Here is a 14,023-nt window from a genome sequence, read left to right as displayed (position 1 = left end):
CTCTCTGCTCCCCCTATCTCTCTCTCTCTCTCTCTCTCTTCCACCTGACTTATCTTTTCCCCCCTCCTCTCTCTCTCCCCTCTCTCTTTCTCACTACCTTACCCCCTCCTCTCTCAACTCTGTGCTTCCCCCCATATATCTCTCCCCCTCCTCTCTCTCAAACGCTTCCGGATGAAATGATTATGTTGTGTTAACCTGGATGTCTTCAACCTAGGGCGACACTCCTCTACCCCGACAGTATGGAGAATGGTCAGCAGTATAGAGGTCAGTATGGATCCCCACAGCACATCCCAGCTCCCTCCTACCCCGGCCCCCCAGCGGCCTACAGCTTACAGGGAGGTGACAAGGGTGCAGCATACCCCCCCCAGCCTGGCTTCCAGGGAGGTGACAGGGGTGCGGCCTACCCCCCCAGCCTGGCTTCCAGGGAGGTGACAAGGGTGCAGCCTACCCCCCCCAGCCTGGCTTCCAGGGAGGTGACAGGGGTGCAGCCTACCCCCCCCAGCCTGGCTTCCAGGGAGGTGAGAGACCAGATCTACACTGATACTCTTAGGGACAGTTTAAGCCTTAGACTATTTCAATAGAGATTCTCCGTTGAGCGTTTCAGACCATGACTATGTTTATTCTGTGTCCAGGAAACCAGTCCTTACTCATTATGTCAATTAAACTGTTACTGGACAGCAACTCCCTTCAATAGTGTTTTCATTAAGCGTTTTGGAAGTGTGTTACGATAGCCATAGATGTCATGAGAATCATTGCTAATGGCTGGCCAAGCACTTTGCATCCCTGGGTTTGTGTTCCCATAATGCTGGCCAACCACTCTGTTTTCACTAGGTGTGTTCCTTGATAGGCACACACACACACACACACACACACACACACACACACACACACACACACACACACACACACACACACACACACACACACACACACACACACACACACACACACACACAGTGATGTGATTATTTAATCAAAATAGCTGTTATGAAAAGCCAAATTAAAAATGAAATTATATTTTCAATCATTTTTCTAAATTCTCACAACAGCAAAAGTAATTTGTCTGATGATTCGGGGTTACAGCTAAGTCCGACCAGCAGACTGTAGACACAACGTAGTGAAGACAGAGTCTCGGTTTCGACGGCTAGCTAGTGAGTTTGTGAGTGAAGTAAACAAAGCCTGGTTATCTGTGCCAGATGCACACAAGTGTTGAGTAGTGCAGATATTTTTGCTAATTTATTGAAAATGAAATACAGAAATGTCACATTTACATAAGTATTCACACCCCTGAGTCAATACATTTTAGAATCACCTTTGGCAGCAATTACAGCTGTGAGTCTTTCTGGGTAAGTCTCTAAGAGTTTTGCTCACCTGGATTGTACAATATTTGTCAATTATTCTTTAAAAATATATATATATATATAAAAATACAGAAATAACTCATTTACAAACTCCCTCACGACGCCAGGACAGCGGAGTCAATCACCACCTTCCGGAGACACCTGAAACCCCACCTCTTCAAGGAATACCTAGGATAGGATAAGTTATCCTTCTCACCCCCCCCCCCTTAATGATTTAGATGCACTATTGTAAAGTGGCTGCTCCACTGGATGTCAGAAGGTGAATTCACCAATTTGTAAGTCGCTCTGGATAAGAGCGTCTGCTAAATGACTTAAATGTAAATGTAAATGTATAAGTATTCACACGGCTTTGCTATGATACTCCAAATTGAGCTCAGGTATATCCAATTTCATTTGTTCATTCTTGGGATGTCAATACAACGTGATTGGAGTCCACCAGTGCCCAATTCAATTGTTTGGACATGATTTAGAAAGAAACACACCTGTCTATATAATGTCACACAGTTGACAGAAACTATACCATGAAGTCTGAGGAACTGTCTGTAGATCTCTGAGGTAGAATTGTGATGAGTCATATATCTGGGGAAGAATAGAAAACTAGTTCTAGAATGTTGGAAGTTTCCAAGAGCACAGTGGCCTCCATCATTGAGAAATAGAAAAATATGGAAATAGCCAGACTCTGCCTAGAGCTGACTATCCGACAAAACTGAGCAGGCAAGAAGGACCTTGGTCATGGAGGTGACCAAGAACCCAATGACCACTCTGACAGAACTATAGAGTTCTTTGGCTGAGATGGGAGAACCTGCCAGAAGGACAGCAGTCTGTACAGCACTTCACCAATCTGGGCTTTATGGGAGAGTGGCCAGACAAGCCACTCCTGAGAAAAGGCACATGACAGAACGTCTGGAGTTTTCAGTGGCAGGGACTGGGAGACTGGTAAGGACAGAGGGAACAATTAATGAACTTGTAAAATGAAAAGAGACTGAAGTGCAAATTCAGGTGGACCAATCCGTTTGACCACGCTTCTGCAAAAGCCCACCAAGTGCCTTTCGCACTACAACAGAAGGTCGAGCCAGAGCTCAACAAGCTCCAAACCACTGGAATACTCTAACCAATCTCTTACTCTGAGTGGGCTGCCCCCATTGTCCCAGTAATGAAGCCTGATGGAAATATCAGGATAAGGGGAGATTACCAGCTAACCGCCAATGTAGCTTCCAGGCTGGGCCAGCACCCCACTGCCAACGATAGAGGAGATATTCACAAAGCTATTTGGTGGGACATGCTTTTCCAAGCTGTCCATGTCTCACGCATACCAGCAGTTGGTGCTGGCTGAAGAATCCTGCAAAGTGGCTAGAATTAACACCGACAAGGGGCTGTATCAGTTCACGTGCCCTCCGTTTAGTGTCTCCTCTGCCTGAGTGATCTGTCAAGGAACAATGGAGAATGGGTTAACAGCACACTACTGTATAGATGGAGGATACCCTTATCACCGGTGTCATGGAGGAAGACCACTAACAAAAAGAAACTTGAAAGATTCGTGTCAAGACTGGAGAGCACAGGGCTTCTCCTGAAGAAATCAACGTGTGTTTTCCTGGCCCCTGAAGTGGAGTACTTGGGGTACAAAGTCCTTACCAATGGATTTCAAACTCTGGATGTGAGTGAGCTATGGGCCTACCGTGCGAATTTAAACTACTATTGCCAATTTCTTCCTAACCTGGCCTCTGTCCTAATCCCACTGCAAAAAATCTTACAAGTATGCGCACGGACGCCACATCAACATCCAAACGGACCAGAAGCCCATGTTAGGGCTCCTTGGTGAGCTGAAGAACATACACCCATCCTCCTCTGGACAACTCCAAAGACCCTCATGTTAGCTCAATACCAATATGAGTTGCTGTACAGACCAGGCCCCTCCATCGCCAATGCTGATGGTCTCAGCGAGCTGCCGCTTCCAGACATGTCCAAAGACCTCAAATGTCCCCCTGGATTGGTGGGCTTGCTGAAGCAGCTCCAAACAGCTCCGATAGATCATCGCCAACTGAAGAAATGGACTGTAAGAGACCCTCTTCTCTCCAACGTCAGCCACTTAGTCCCTGAGCAATGGCTTGTCCACTGTCCTACGGAGGAGTTGCAGACATATTTTAAAAGGAGAAACAAACTCTCGGTGAAGGACAGAAATCCTGCTTTAGGGCCTTCGTGCTGCTTTAGGGCCTTCGTGCTGCTTTAGGGCCTTCGTGCTGCTTTAGGGCCTTCGTGCTGCTTTAGGGCATTCGTGCTGCTTTAGCGCATTCGTGCTGCTTTAGGGCCTTCGTGTTGCTTTAGGGCCTTCGTGTTGCTTTAGGGCATTCGTGTTGCTTTAGGGCCTTCGTGTTGCTTTAGGGCCTTCGTGCTGCTTTAGGGCCTTCGTGCTGCTTTAGGGCCTTCGTGCTGCTTTAGGGCCTCAGTGCTGCTTTAGGGCCTCCGTGTTGCTTTAGGGCGTTCGTGCTGCTTTAGGGCCTTCGTGCTGCTTTAGGGCCTTCGTGCTGCTTTAGGGCCTTCGTGCTGCCACCACACGGACGTCAGACTTTACTGGAAGAACTCCACGAGTCGCACCCAGGACTACCCAGAATGCCACAGCAAGAGTGCACAAGTGGTGGCTGGGAAAGTCAGCCGCTTAGTCCATGAGCAATGGCGTGTCCACTGTCCTGATTGGACAAAGCAGTGGAAGAGCAGGTGCAGTCTTGTGCTACTTGCCAGCAGGTATGAAATGCTCTAGCACAAGGGTCCCATAAGCCCTTGGGAGTGGCCTGGAAAACCCTTGAGTTGCATTCACATTGACTATGCAGGGCCTTTCCTTGGGGAGATGTTCTTGTTGGCTGTGGATGCTCACTCAAAATGGCTTGAAGTTTTTCCAGTCCACACTGCAAACTCAGCAACAACAACTGAGCATCTCAGGGAAGTATTCAGTACTCATGGTCTTCCCCATACTGTCACATCAGACAATGCAGCCATCTTTATGAGTGGCAACCAATGGTATTCGCCACATCACCTCCACCCCTAGCACCCTTCCATGAATGGCTTAGTGGAGAGGGCAATCCAGACAATGGAAAGAGCCTTGGAAAAAGCAGCAGGAGGCACACTGAAAACCAGAGTTTCCCCATCCCTGGCAGCCTACTGCTGTACACCACAACCGTCTCCAGCTAAGTTTATGTTTGGCCACCCTGTTCGGACCAGGTGTCAGTACAAGAGTTCTCCGCAGTCAGGAACGGATGGCTACCAACAGGAAAAAACACCAAATCCGCCAGGTCGCTGGAGGCTGGATCGCCCGTTCGGGTCAGGGACTTCTCAAGGAATGACAAATGAACACCAGGAGTGGTGGTCACCATTACAGCTACTCTCTTATACAGAGTGGATGTTGTTGAGGTGGTGCCACGTGGTTCATCTGCTGGCGAGGGGGAAGGTGCCCAGGCAGCCTCAGATCGTCCTCCCATCTGGGACGATGATGGAGTGGCAGTGGAGCAGCCCCAGATACCGTCCCACAGGCAGCCCCAGATACCCGTCCCACAGGCAACCCCAGATACCCGTCCCACAGGCAGCTCCAGATACCCGTCCCACAGGCGGCTCCAGATACCCGCCCCACAGGCAGCCCCAGATACCCGTCCCACAGGCAGCTCCAGATACCCGTCCCACAGGCGGCTCCAGATACCCGTCCCACAGGCGGCCCCAGATACCCGTCCCACAGGCGGCCCCAGATACCCGTCCCACAGGCGGCCCCAGATACCCGTCCCACAGGCGGCCCCAGATACCCGTCCCACAGGCAGCTCCAGATACCGTCCCACAGGCGGCCCCAGATACCCGTCCCACAGGCAGCTCCAGATACCCGTCCCACAGGCGGCTCCAGATACCCATCCCACAGGCAGCTCCAGATACCCGTCCCACAGGCGGCCCCAGATACCCGTCCCACAGGCGGCCCCAGATGCCCGTCCCACAGGCGGCTCCAGATACCCGTCCCACAGGCGGCCCCAGATACCCGTCCCACAGGCAGCTCCAGATGCCCGTCCCACAGGCAGCTCCAGATACCCATCCCACAGGCGGCCCCAGATACCCGCCCCACAGGCGGCCCCAGATACCCGTCCCACAGGCAGCCCCAGATACCGTCCCACAGGCGGCCCCAGATACCCGTCCCACAGGCAGCCCCAGATACCGTCCCACAGGCAGCTCCAGATACCCGTCCCACAGGCAGCCCCAGATACCCGTCCCACAGGCGGCCCCAGATACCCGTCCCACAGGCAGCCCCAGATACCGTCCCACAGGCAGCTCCAGATACCCATCCCACAGGCAGCTCCAGATACCCGTCCCACAGGCAGCCCCAGATACCCGTCCCACAGGCGGCCCCAGATACCCGTCCCACAGGCGGCTCCAGATACCATCCCACAGGCAGCCCCAGATACCCATCCCACAGGCAGCTCCAGATACCCGTCCCACAGGCAGCTCAAGTGCCTGCTGTGAGGTAGGCAGAGGCAGCCTTTGTCCAACGCTCAGACAGAGCCCGCAAACCCCCAGAAAGATTGAACTTATAGTTAGTTACTGGGCAGTACACTTCTGGGCCATTCCTACAAGAACTGGTTGGTTCCCCCTTTTGACTCTGATTAAAAATATATCCCCCCTGGTTTCCGTTCCCTTGGTTAAGTATGTTGGGACTATGGGCGGAGGGATGTGGTAACCTGAGTTATGGGTTAGTTCTATAGGGAGTGTTGCCGATGAGGCCGTAAGGGACTCAACGCTGTAAAACAGGAAATAAAGCAGTTCAGATTAACATTGAGAGGGAGTCAATGAGCCTAGCATTGAGTCTGGTCAAGTTTATAATAGGCTTCATCAATGTTTATTGTCTAGTATTATCTTTGATAATAGCCAGTGTCTACTCACCTCACACACTCACACTCACACACACACACTCACACACACACACACACACACTCACACACACACACACACACACTCACACTCACACACACACACACTCACACACACACACACACTCACACTCACACACACACTCACACAAGAAAATTAACTTAATGGGTTCCTTAAGTAGTTGTTCCCAGTTCCCCAGGTGGAGAGAAAGTGACCAGCTGTACACACAGGGTGTTGGCTAGATATCCTGACTTTACCAACACCTGGCCTTAGCAACCCCTCTGACAGGACATAAGGTAGTCGTGGTGATGGTTTCTAATCATCGACCCATGTGGAGGAGTAGAGTAAAAAAAAACAATCTGTAAAAAAATGTTGGGGTCGTTGTCGTAGCAGTTCTATCCAGTATTACTGTAGTATTACTCCATCCTAATGGGTTATATATGGTCCTGTCCTGTTCTATCCAGTATTACTGTAGTATTACTCCATCCTAATGGGTTATATATGTTCCTGTCCTGTTCTATCCAGTATTACTGTAGTATTACTCCATCCTAATGGGTTATATATGTTCCTGTCCTGTCCAGTATTACTGTAGTATTACTCCATCCTAATGGGTTATATATGTTCCTGTCCAGTTCTGTCCAGTATTACTATAGTATTACTCCATCCTAATGGGTTATATATATGTTCCTGTCCTGTTCTATCCAGTATTACTATAGTATTACTCCATCCTAATGGGTTATATATGTTCCTGTCCAGTTCTATCCAGTATTACTGTAGTATTACTCCATCCTAATGGGTTATATATGTTCCTGTCCAGTATTACTGTAGTATTACTCCATCCTAATGGGTTATATATGTTCCTGTCCTGTCCTGTCCTGTCCAGTATTACTGTAGTATTACTCCATCCTAATGGGTTATATATGTTCCTGTCCTGTTCTGTCCAGTATTACTGTAGTATTACTCCATCCTAATGGGTTATATATGTTCCTGTCCTGTCCTGTCCTGTCCGGTATTACTATAGTATTACTCCATCCTAATGGGTTATATATGTTCCTGTCCTGTCCAGTATTACTGTAGTATTACTCCATCCTAATGGGTTATATATGTTCCTGTCCTGTCCAGTATTACTGTAGTATTACTCCATCCTAATGGGTTATATATGGTCCTGTTCTATCCAGTATTACTGTAGTATTACTCCATCCTAATGGGTTATATATGTTCCTGTCCTGTTCTATCCAGTATTACTGTAGTATTACTCCATCCTAATGGGTTATATATGTTCCTGTCCTGTCCAGTATTACTGTAGTATTACTCCATCCTAATGGGTTATATATGTTCCTGTCCTGTCCAGTATTACTGTAGTATTACTCCATCCTAATGGGTTATATATGTTCCTGTCCTGTCCAGTATTACTATAGTATTACTCCATCCTAATGGGTTATATATGTTCCTGTCCAGTTCTATCCAGTATTACTGTAGTATTACTCCATCCTAATGGGTTACATATGTTCCTGTCCTGTTCTATCCAGTATTACTGTAGTATTACTCCATCCTAATGGGTTATATATGTTCCTGTCCTGTTCTATCCAGTATTACTGTAGTATTACTCCATCCTAATGGGTTATATATGTTCCTGTCCTGTTCTATCCAGTATTACTGTAGTATTACTCCATCCTAATGGGTTATATATGTTCCTGTCCTGTCCTGTCCAGTATTACTATAGTATTACTCCATCCTAATGGGTTATATATGTTCCTGTCCTGTTCTATCCAGTATTACTATAGTATTACTCCATCCTAATGGGTTATATATGTTCCTGTCCTGTCCAGTATTACTATAGTATTACTCCATCCTAATGGGTTATATATGTTCCTGTCCTGTTCTATCCAGTATTACTATAGTATTACTCCATCCTAATGGGTTATATATGTTCCTGTCCAGTTCTATCCAGTATTACTGTAGTATTACTCCATCCTAATGGGTTATATATGTTCCTGTCCTGTTCTATCCAGTATTACTATAGTATTACTCCATCCTAATGGGTTATATATGTTCCTGTCCAGTTCTATCCAGTATTACTGTAGTATTACTCCATCCTAATGGGTTATATATGTTCCTGTCCTGTTCTATCCAGTATTACTGTAGTATTACTCCATCCTAATGGGTTATATATGTTCCTGTACAGTATTACTATAGTATTACTCCATCCTAATGGGTTATATATGTTCCTGTACAGTATTACTATAGTATTACTCCATCCTAATGGGTTATATATGTTCCTGTCCTGTCCAGTATTACTGTAGTATTACTCCATCCTAATGGGTTATATATGTTCCTGTCCAGTATTACTATAGTATTACTCCATCCTAATGGGTTATATATGTTCCTGTCCTGTTCTATCCAGTATTACTATAGTATTACTCCATCCTAATGGGTTATATATGTTCCTGTCCAGTTCTATCCAGTATTACTGTAGTATTACTCCATCCTAATGGGTTATATATGTTCCTGTCCAGTTCTATCCAGTATTACTATAGTATTACTCCATCCTAATGGGTTATATATGTTCCAGTCCAGTATTACTATAGTATTACTCCATCCTAATGGGTTATATATGTTCCTGTCCTGTCCTATCCAGTATTACTGTAGTATTACTCCATCCTAATGGGTCATATATGTTCCTATCCAGTATTACTGTAGTATTACTCCATCCTAATGGGTTATATATGTTCCAGTCCAGTATTACTATAGTATTACTCCATCCTAATGGGTCATATATGTTCCTGTCCTGTCCTATCCAGTATTACTGTAGTATTACTCCATCCTAATGGGTTATATATGTTCCTGTTCTATCCAGTATTACTGTAGTATTACTCCATCCTAATGGGTTATATATGTTCCTGTCCAGTTCTATCCAGTATTACTGTAGTATTACTCCATCCTAATGGGTTATATATGTTCCTGTCCTGTTCTATCCAGTATTACTATAGTATTACTCCATCCTAATGGGTTATATATGTTCCTGTCCTGTCCAGTATTACTGTAGTATTACTCCATCCTAATGGGTTATATATGTTCCTGTCCTGTCCAGTATTACTATAGTATTACTCCATCCTAATGGGTTATATATGTTCCTGTCCTGTTCTATCCAGTATTACTGTAGTATTACTCCATCCTAATGGGTTATATATGTTCCTGTCCTGTTCTATCCAGTATTACTGTAGTATTACTCCATCCTAATGGGTTATATATGTTCCTGTCCTGTCCAGTATTACTATAGTATTACTCCATCCTAATGGGTTATATATGTTCCTGTCCTGTCCAGTATTACTGTAGTATTACTCCATCCTAATGGGTTATATATGTTCCTGTCCTGTCCAGTATTACTGTAGTATTACTCCATCCTAATGGGTTATATATGGTCCTGTTCTATCCAGTATTACTGTAGTATTACTCCATCCTAATGGGTTATATATGTTCCTGTCCTGTCCTATCAAGTATTACTATAGTATTACTCCATCCTAATGGGTTATATATGTTCCTGTCCAGTATTACTGTAGTATTACTCCATCCTAATGGGTTATATATGTTCCTGTCCTGTCCAGTATTACTATAGTATTACTCCATCCTAATGGGTTATATATGTTCCTGTACAGTATTACTATAGTATTAATCCATCCTAATGGGTTATATATGTTCCTGTCCTGTTCTATCCAGTATTACTATAGTATTACTCCATCCTAATGGGTTATATATGTTCCTGTCCTGTTCTATCCAGTATTACTGTAGTATTACTCCATCCTAATGGGTTATATATGTTCCTGTCCTGTTCTATCCAGTATTACTGTAGTATTACTCCATCCTAATGGGTTATATATGTTCCTGTCCTGTCCAGTATTACTATAGTATTACTCCATCCTAATGGGTTATATATGTTCCTGTCCTGTCCAGTATTACTATAGTATTACTCCATCCTAATGGGTTATATATGTTCCTGTCCTGTTCTATCCAGTATTACTATAGTATTACTCCATCCTAATGGGTTATATATGGTCCTGTCCAGTCCTATCAAGTATTACTATAGTATTACTCCATGCTAAGGGGTTCTATTTTTAATTTTTATTTTACCTTTATTTAACTAGGCAAGTCATTTAAGAACAAATTCTTACTTTCAATGACGGCCTAGGAACATTGGGTTAACTGCCTTGTTCAGGGGCAGAACGACAGATTTGTACCTTGTCAGCTCGGGGATATGAGCTTGCAACCTTTCAGTTACTAGGCCAACGATCTAACCATTAGGCTACCCTGTCGCCCCTATATGATCCAATCCTGTCCAGTATTCCATCCTAAGGGATTCTATATGGTCCTGTCCAGTTATATCTGATTCTATCTGGTTCTGGCCAGTATTCCCTCCCTCCTTCCCTCTGGGGTAACCCAGGTGGTGGTTCTGACCAGTTATATCTGGTTCTAACCAGTATTCTCCTCTCCCTGCAGTAACCCAGGCGGTGGTTCTGACCAGTTCTATCTGGTTCTAACCAGTATTCTCCTTCCTCTGCAGTAACCCAGGTGGTGGTTCTGACCAGTTCTATCTGGTTATAACCAGTATTCTCCTCTCCCTACAGTAACCCAGGTGGTGGTTCTGACCAGTGCTATCTGGTTCTAACCAGTATTCTCCTCCCTCTACAGTAACCCAGGTGGTGGTTCTGACCAGTTCTATCTGGTTCTAACCAGTATTCTCCTCCCTCTGCAGTAACCCAGGTGGTGGTTCTGACCAGTTCTATCTGGTTATAACCAGTATTCTCCTCTCCCTACTGTAACCCAGGTGGTGGTTCTGACCAGTTCTATCTGGTTCTAACCAGTATTCTCCTCCCTCTGCAGTAACCCAGGTGGTGGTTCTGACCAGTTCTATCTGGTTCTAACCAGTATTCTCCTCTCCCTACAGTAACCCAGGTGGTGGTGATGCAGCAGTCGCTGCTAAGAGACGTACCCGGCCAGATGACGTGTCCCCACTGTCAGGTCCCGGTTCTGACAGAGACCACACACACCCCTGGACTGCTCTCCTGGCTCATCTGTGGAGCCCTCTTCTGCTTCCTGTGAGTTGACACACACACGGGCCGACACACATACACATGCACATACAGGAATACACACACACACACATGCACGCACGGGAATACACAGCTTTTTTGTTGTTGAAGCTTTTATTCTCTCACACACTGATTATCCTCTCTCTCTCTCTCTCTTTGTCCCCCCTCTCTCTCTCTCTTTGTCCCCCCTTCTCTCTCTCTCTGTCCCCCCCCTCTCTCTCTCTCTTTGTCCCCCCCTCTCTCTCTCTGTCCCCCCCCTCTCTCTCTCTCTCTTTGTCCCCCCTCGCTCTCTCTCTCTCTTTGTCCCCCCCCCCCTCTCTCTCTCTCTTTGTCCCCCCTCTCTCTCTCTCTGTCCCCCCCCCCTCTCTCTCTCTTTGTCCCCCCTCGCTCTCTCTCTCTCTTTGTCCCCCCCCTCTCTCTCTCTCTTTGTCCCCCCTTCTCTCTCTCTCTGTCCCCCCCCCTCTCTCTCTCTCTCTTTGTCCCCCCTCCCTCTCTCTCTTTGTCCCCCCCTCCCTCTCTAGGTGCATGATATTCTCTTGGATTCCGTTCTGTGTTGACTCCTGTAAGGACGTAGAACACCGATGCCCCAACTGCAAGATAGTGATCTACATCCACAAACGCATGTGAACAGACCTAGACCAGACACCTGCCACAAAGTGATCCTTACCTATATTAATCTATTCCAGTAGTGTTGACCCTCTTAGGGAAACCGCAAACCCAGTTTAATGCACCAGGATTGGAAAGACAATGGGCTCCTACTGTCTGTCGCTGAAATCCCTGCTGCAGTGCCAGCGTTTCATCTACTGGGAATGTGTGAGAGGGTATTATTATGGTCGTCATTTACTATATCGGAAAAATTCATGAAATCAAAATGTACTTCTTGGTCTTAATTTCAGGTTAAGGTTAGGTATTATGGTCAGCAGTGTGGTTATATTTGATGACTTTGTGGCTGTGCCAGCTAGTGACCCCTCTACAGAGCTGCCTCCAGGGCAAGATTCATGACAATAAGTAGGCAGCCATACAAATGTACGTGCAAAAACCACGTTTAATAGGTTTTTATACTAATTGTAATGAAGCTTTTAAATTAACACAGAATGCATTGTTCTTTGCAATGAATAATGGTCAAGTTTATTGATCGGTTGTTTACTTTAAATGATTGATGAATTAACAAGCAATTTTTGTGTGTTTTTTTTTACCCCTTTTTCTCCCCAATTTCATGGTGTCAAATCGTTGTTAGTAGCTACTATCTTGTCTCATCACTACAACTCCCGTACGGCTCGGGAGAGACGAAGGTTGAAAGTCTTGCACTGCTTCTTAACACAGCGCCATCCAACCCGGAAGCCAGCCGCACCAATGTGTCGGAGGAAACATCGTGCACCTGGCAACCTTGGTTAGCGCGCACTGCGCCCGGCCCGCCACAGGAGTCGCTGGTGTGCGATGAGACAAGGACATCCCTACTGGCCAAGCCCTCCCTAACCCGGACGACGCTAGGCCAATTGTGCGCCGTCCCACGGACCTCCCGGTCGCGGCCGGTTACGACAGAGCCTGGGCGCGAACCCAGAGTCTCTGATGGCACAGCTGGCGCTGCAGTACAGGGCCCTTAAGAATTAACAAGGATTTTAATCATCTCAATAATGACTTTGACTTATGAGATGATAATGGTCATTGTATTATTTTTTTCAGAAACACGCACTCACACATTCCACATGGTGGTGCTATTTCACATGAACCACACCACCTCTAAACCACCTGTAGTGGTGTTAATGATGTAGCTGGATTGGACTGGACTGATCTGGGCCTGTATTCACTAAGAGTCTCAGAGTAGAAGAGCTGGACTGGGCTGATCTGGGCCTGTTTGTGGTCCATCACTGGCCCCATTCATTCAGGTCATCATGTTGTTACGAGACTAGTTGAGACATTATTAGACACTAATCTGCACTGCTGACGTGTGTGTGTGTGTGTGTGTGTGTGTGTGTGTGTGTGTGTGTGTGTGTGTATGTGTGTGTGTGCTACTGGAGATGATGACAGGTACCTTCTATGTTTAGCCTCTATTACTGGCATCTTTTAAGAACTCTATTGTCTAGTCATTAACACCACTGCTCCTAACGACTCTCAGTACAGTACAGGGGCTGTACTAATAAACAGTCTCAGGGTAGGAGTGCTGATCTAGGACCAGGTAACTACTCTCTCAGTACAGTACAGGGGCTGTACTAATAAACAGTCTCAGGGTAGGAGTACTGATCTAGGACCAGGTAACTACTCTCTCAGTACAGTACAGGGGCTGTACTAATAAACAGTCTCAGGGTAGGAGTACTGATCTAGGATCAGGTAACTACTCTCTCAGTACAGTACAGGCTGTACTAATAAACAGTCTCAGGGTAGGAGTGCTGATCTAGGACCAGGTAACTACTCTCTCAGTACAGTACAGGGGCTGTACTAATAAACAGTCTCGGGTAAGAGTACTGATCTAGGACCAGGTAACTAGTCTCTCAGTACAGTACAGGGGCTGTACTAATAAACAGTCTCAGGGTAGGAGTGCTGATCTAGGACCAGGTAACTACTCTCTCAGTACAGTACAGGGTCTGTACTAATAAACAGTCTCAGGGTAGGAGTACTGATCTAGGATCAGGTAACTACTCTCTCAGTACAGTACAGGGGCTGTACTAATAAACAGTCTCGGGT

General features: G+C 46.2%; 1 protein-coding gene across 1 annotated transcript; it reads left to right on the top strand.

Annotated features, from left to right (window-relative positions):
- The first annotated feature begins 246 nt into the window (after window positions 1-246).
- Window positions 247-13,023, top strand: LOC135528254 (lipopolysaccharide-induced tumor necrosis factor-alpha factor homolog). The gene is made up of 4 exons (XM_064957217.1): window positions 247-339; window positions 392-518; window positions 11,197-11,347; window positions 11,863-13,023. The coding sequence occupies exons 1-4, from the start codon at window positions 247-249 to the stop codon at window positions 11,966-11,968; spliced, it is 477 nt and encodes a 158-aa protein (XP_064813289.1). The 3' UTR covers window positions 11,969-13,023.
- Window positions 13,024-14,023: the final 1,000 nt, after the last annotated feature.

This window comes from Oncorhynchus masou, chromosome 5 (assembly GCF_036934945.1).
Source record: "Oncorhynchus masou masou isolate Uvic2021 chromosome 5, UVic_Omas_1.1, whole genome shotgun sequence".
Classification (NCBI taxonomy): domain Eukaryota; kingdom Metazoa; phylum Chordata; class Actinopteri; order Salmoniformes; family Salmonidae; genus Oncorhynchus; species Oncorhynchus masou.
The sequence above is the reverse complement of the archived record's forward strand: the minus strand, read 5'-3'. Positions and strand labels throughout refer to the sequence as shown.

Coding starts and splice junctions, on each gene's coding strand:
- LOC135528254 (XM_064957217.1), top strand. CDS start 247: ATGGTCAGCAGTATAGAGGTCAGTATGGATCCCCACAGCACATCCCAG. Junction 340..391: donor GGCCTACAGCTTACAGGGAG/GTGACAAGGGTG, acceptor GGGAGGTGACAG/GGGTGCGGCCTACCCCCCCA. Junction 519..11,196: donor CCAGCCTGGCTTCCAGGGAG/GTGAGAGACCAG, acceptor CTCTCCCTACAG/TAACCCAGGTGGTGGTGATG.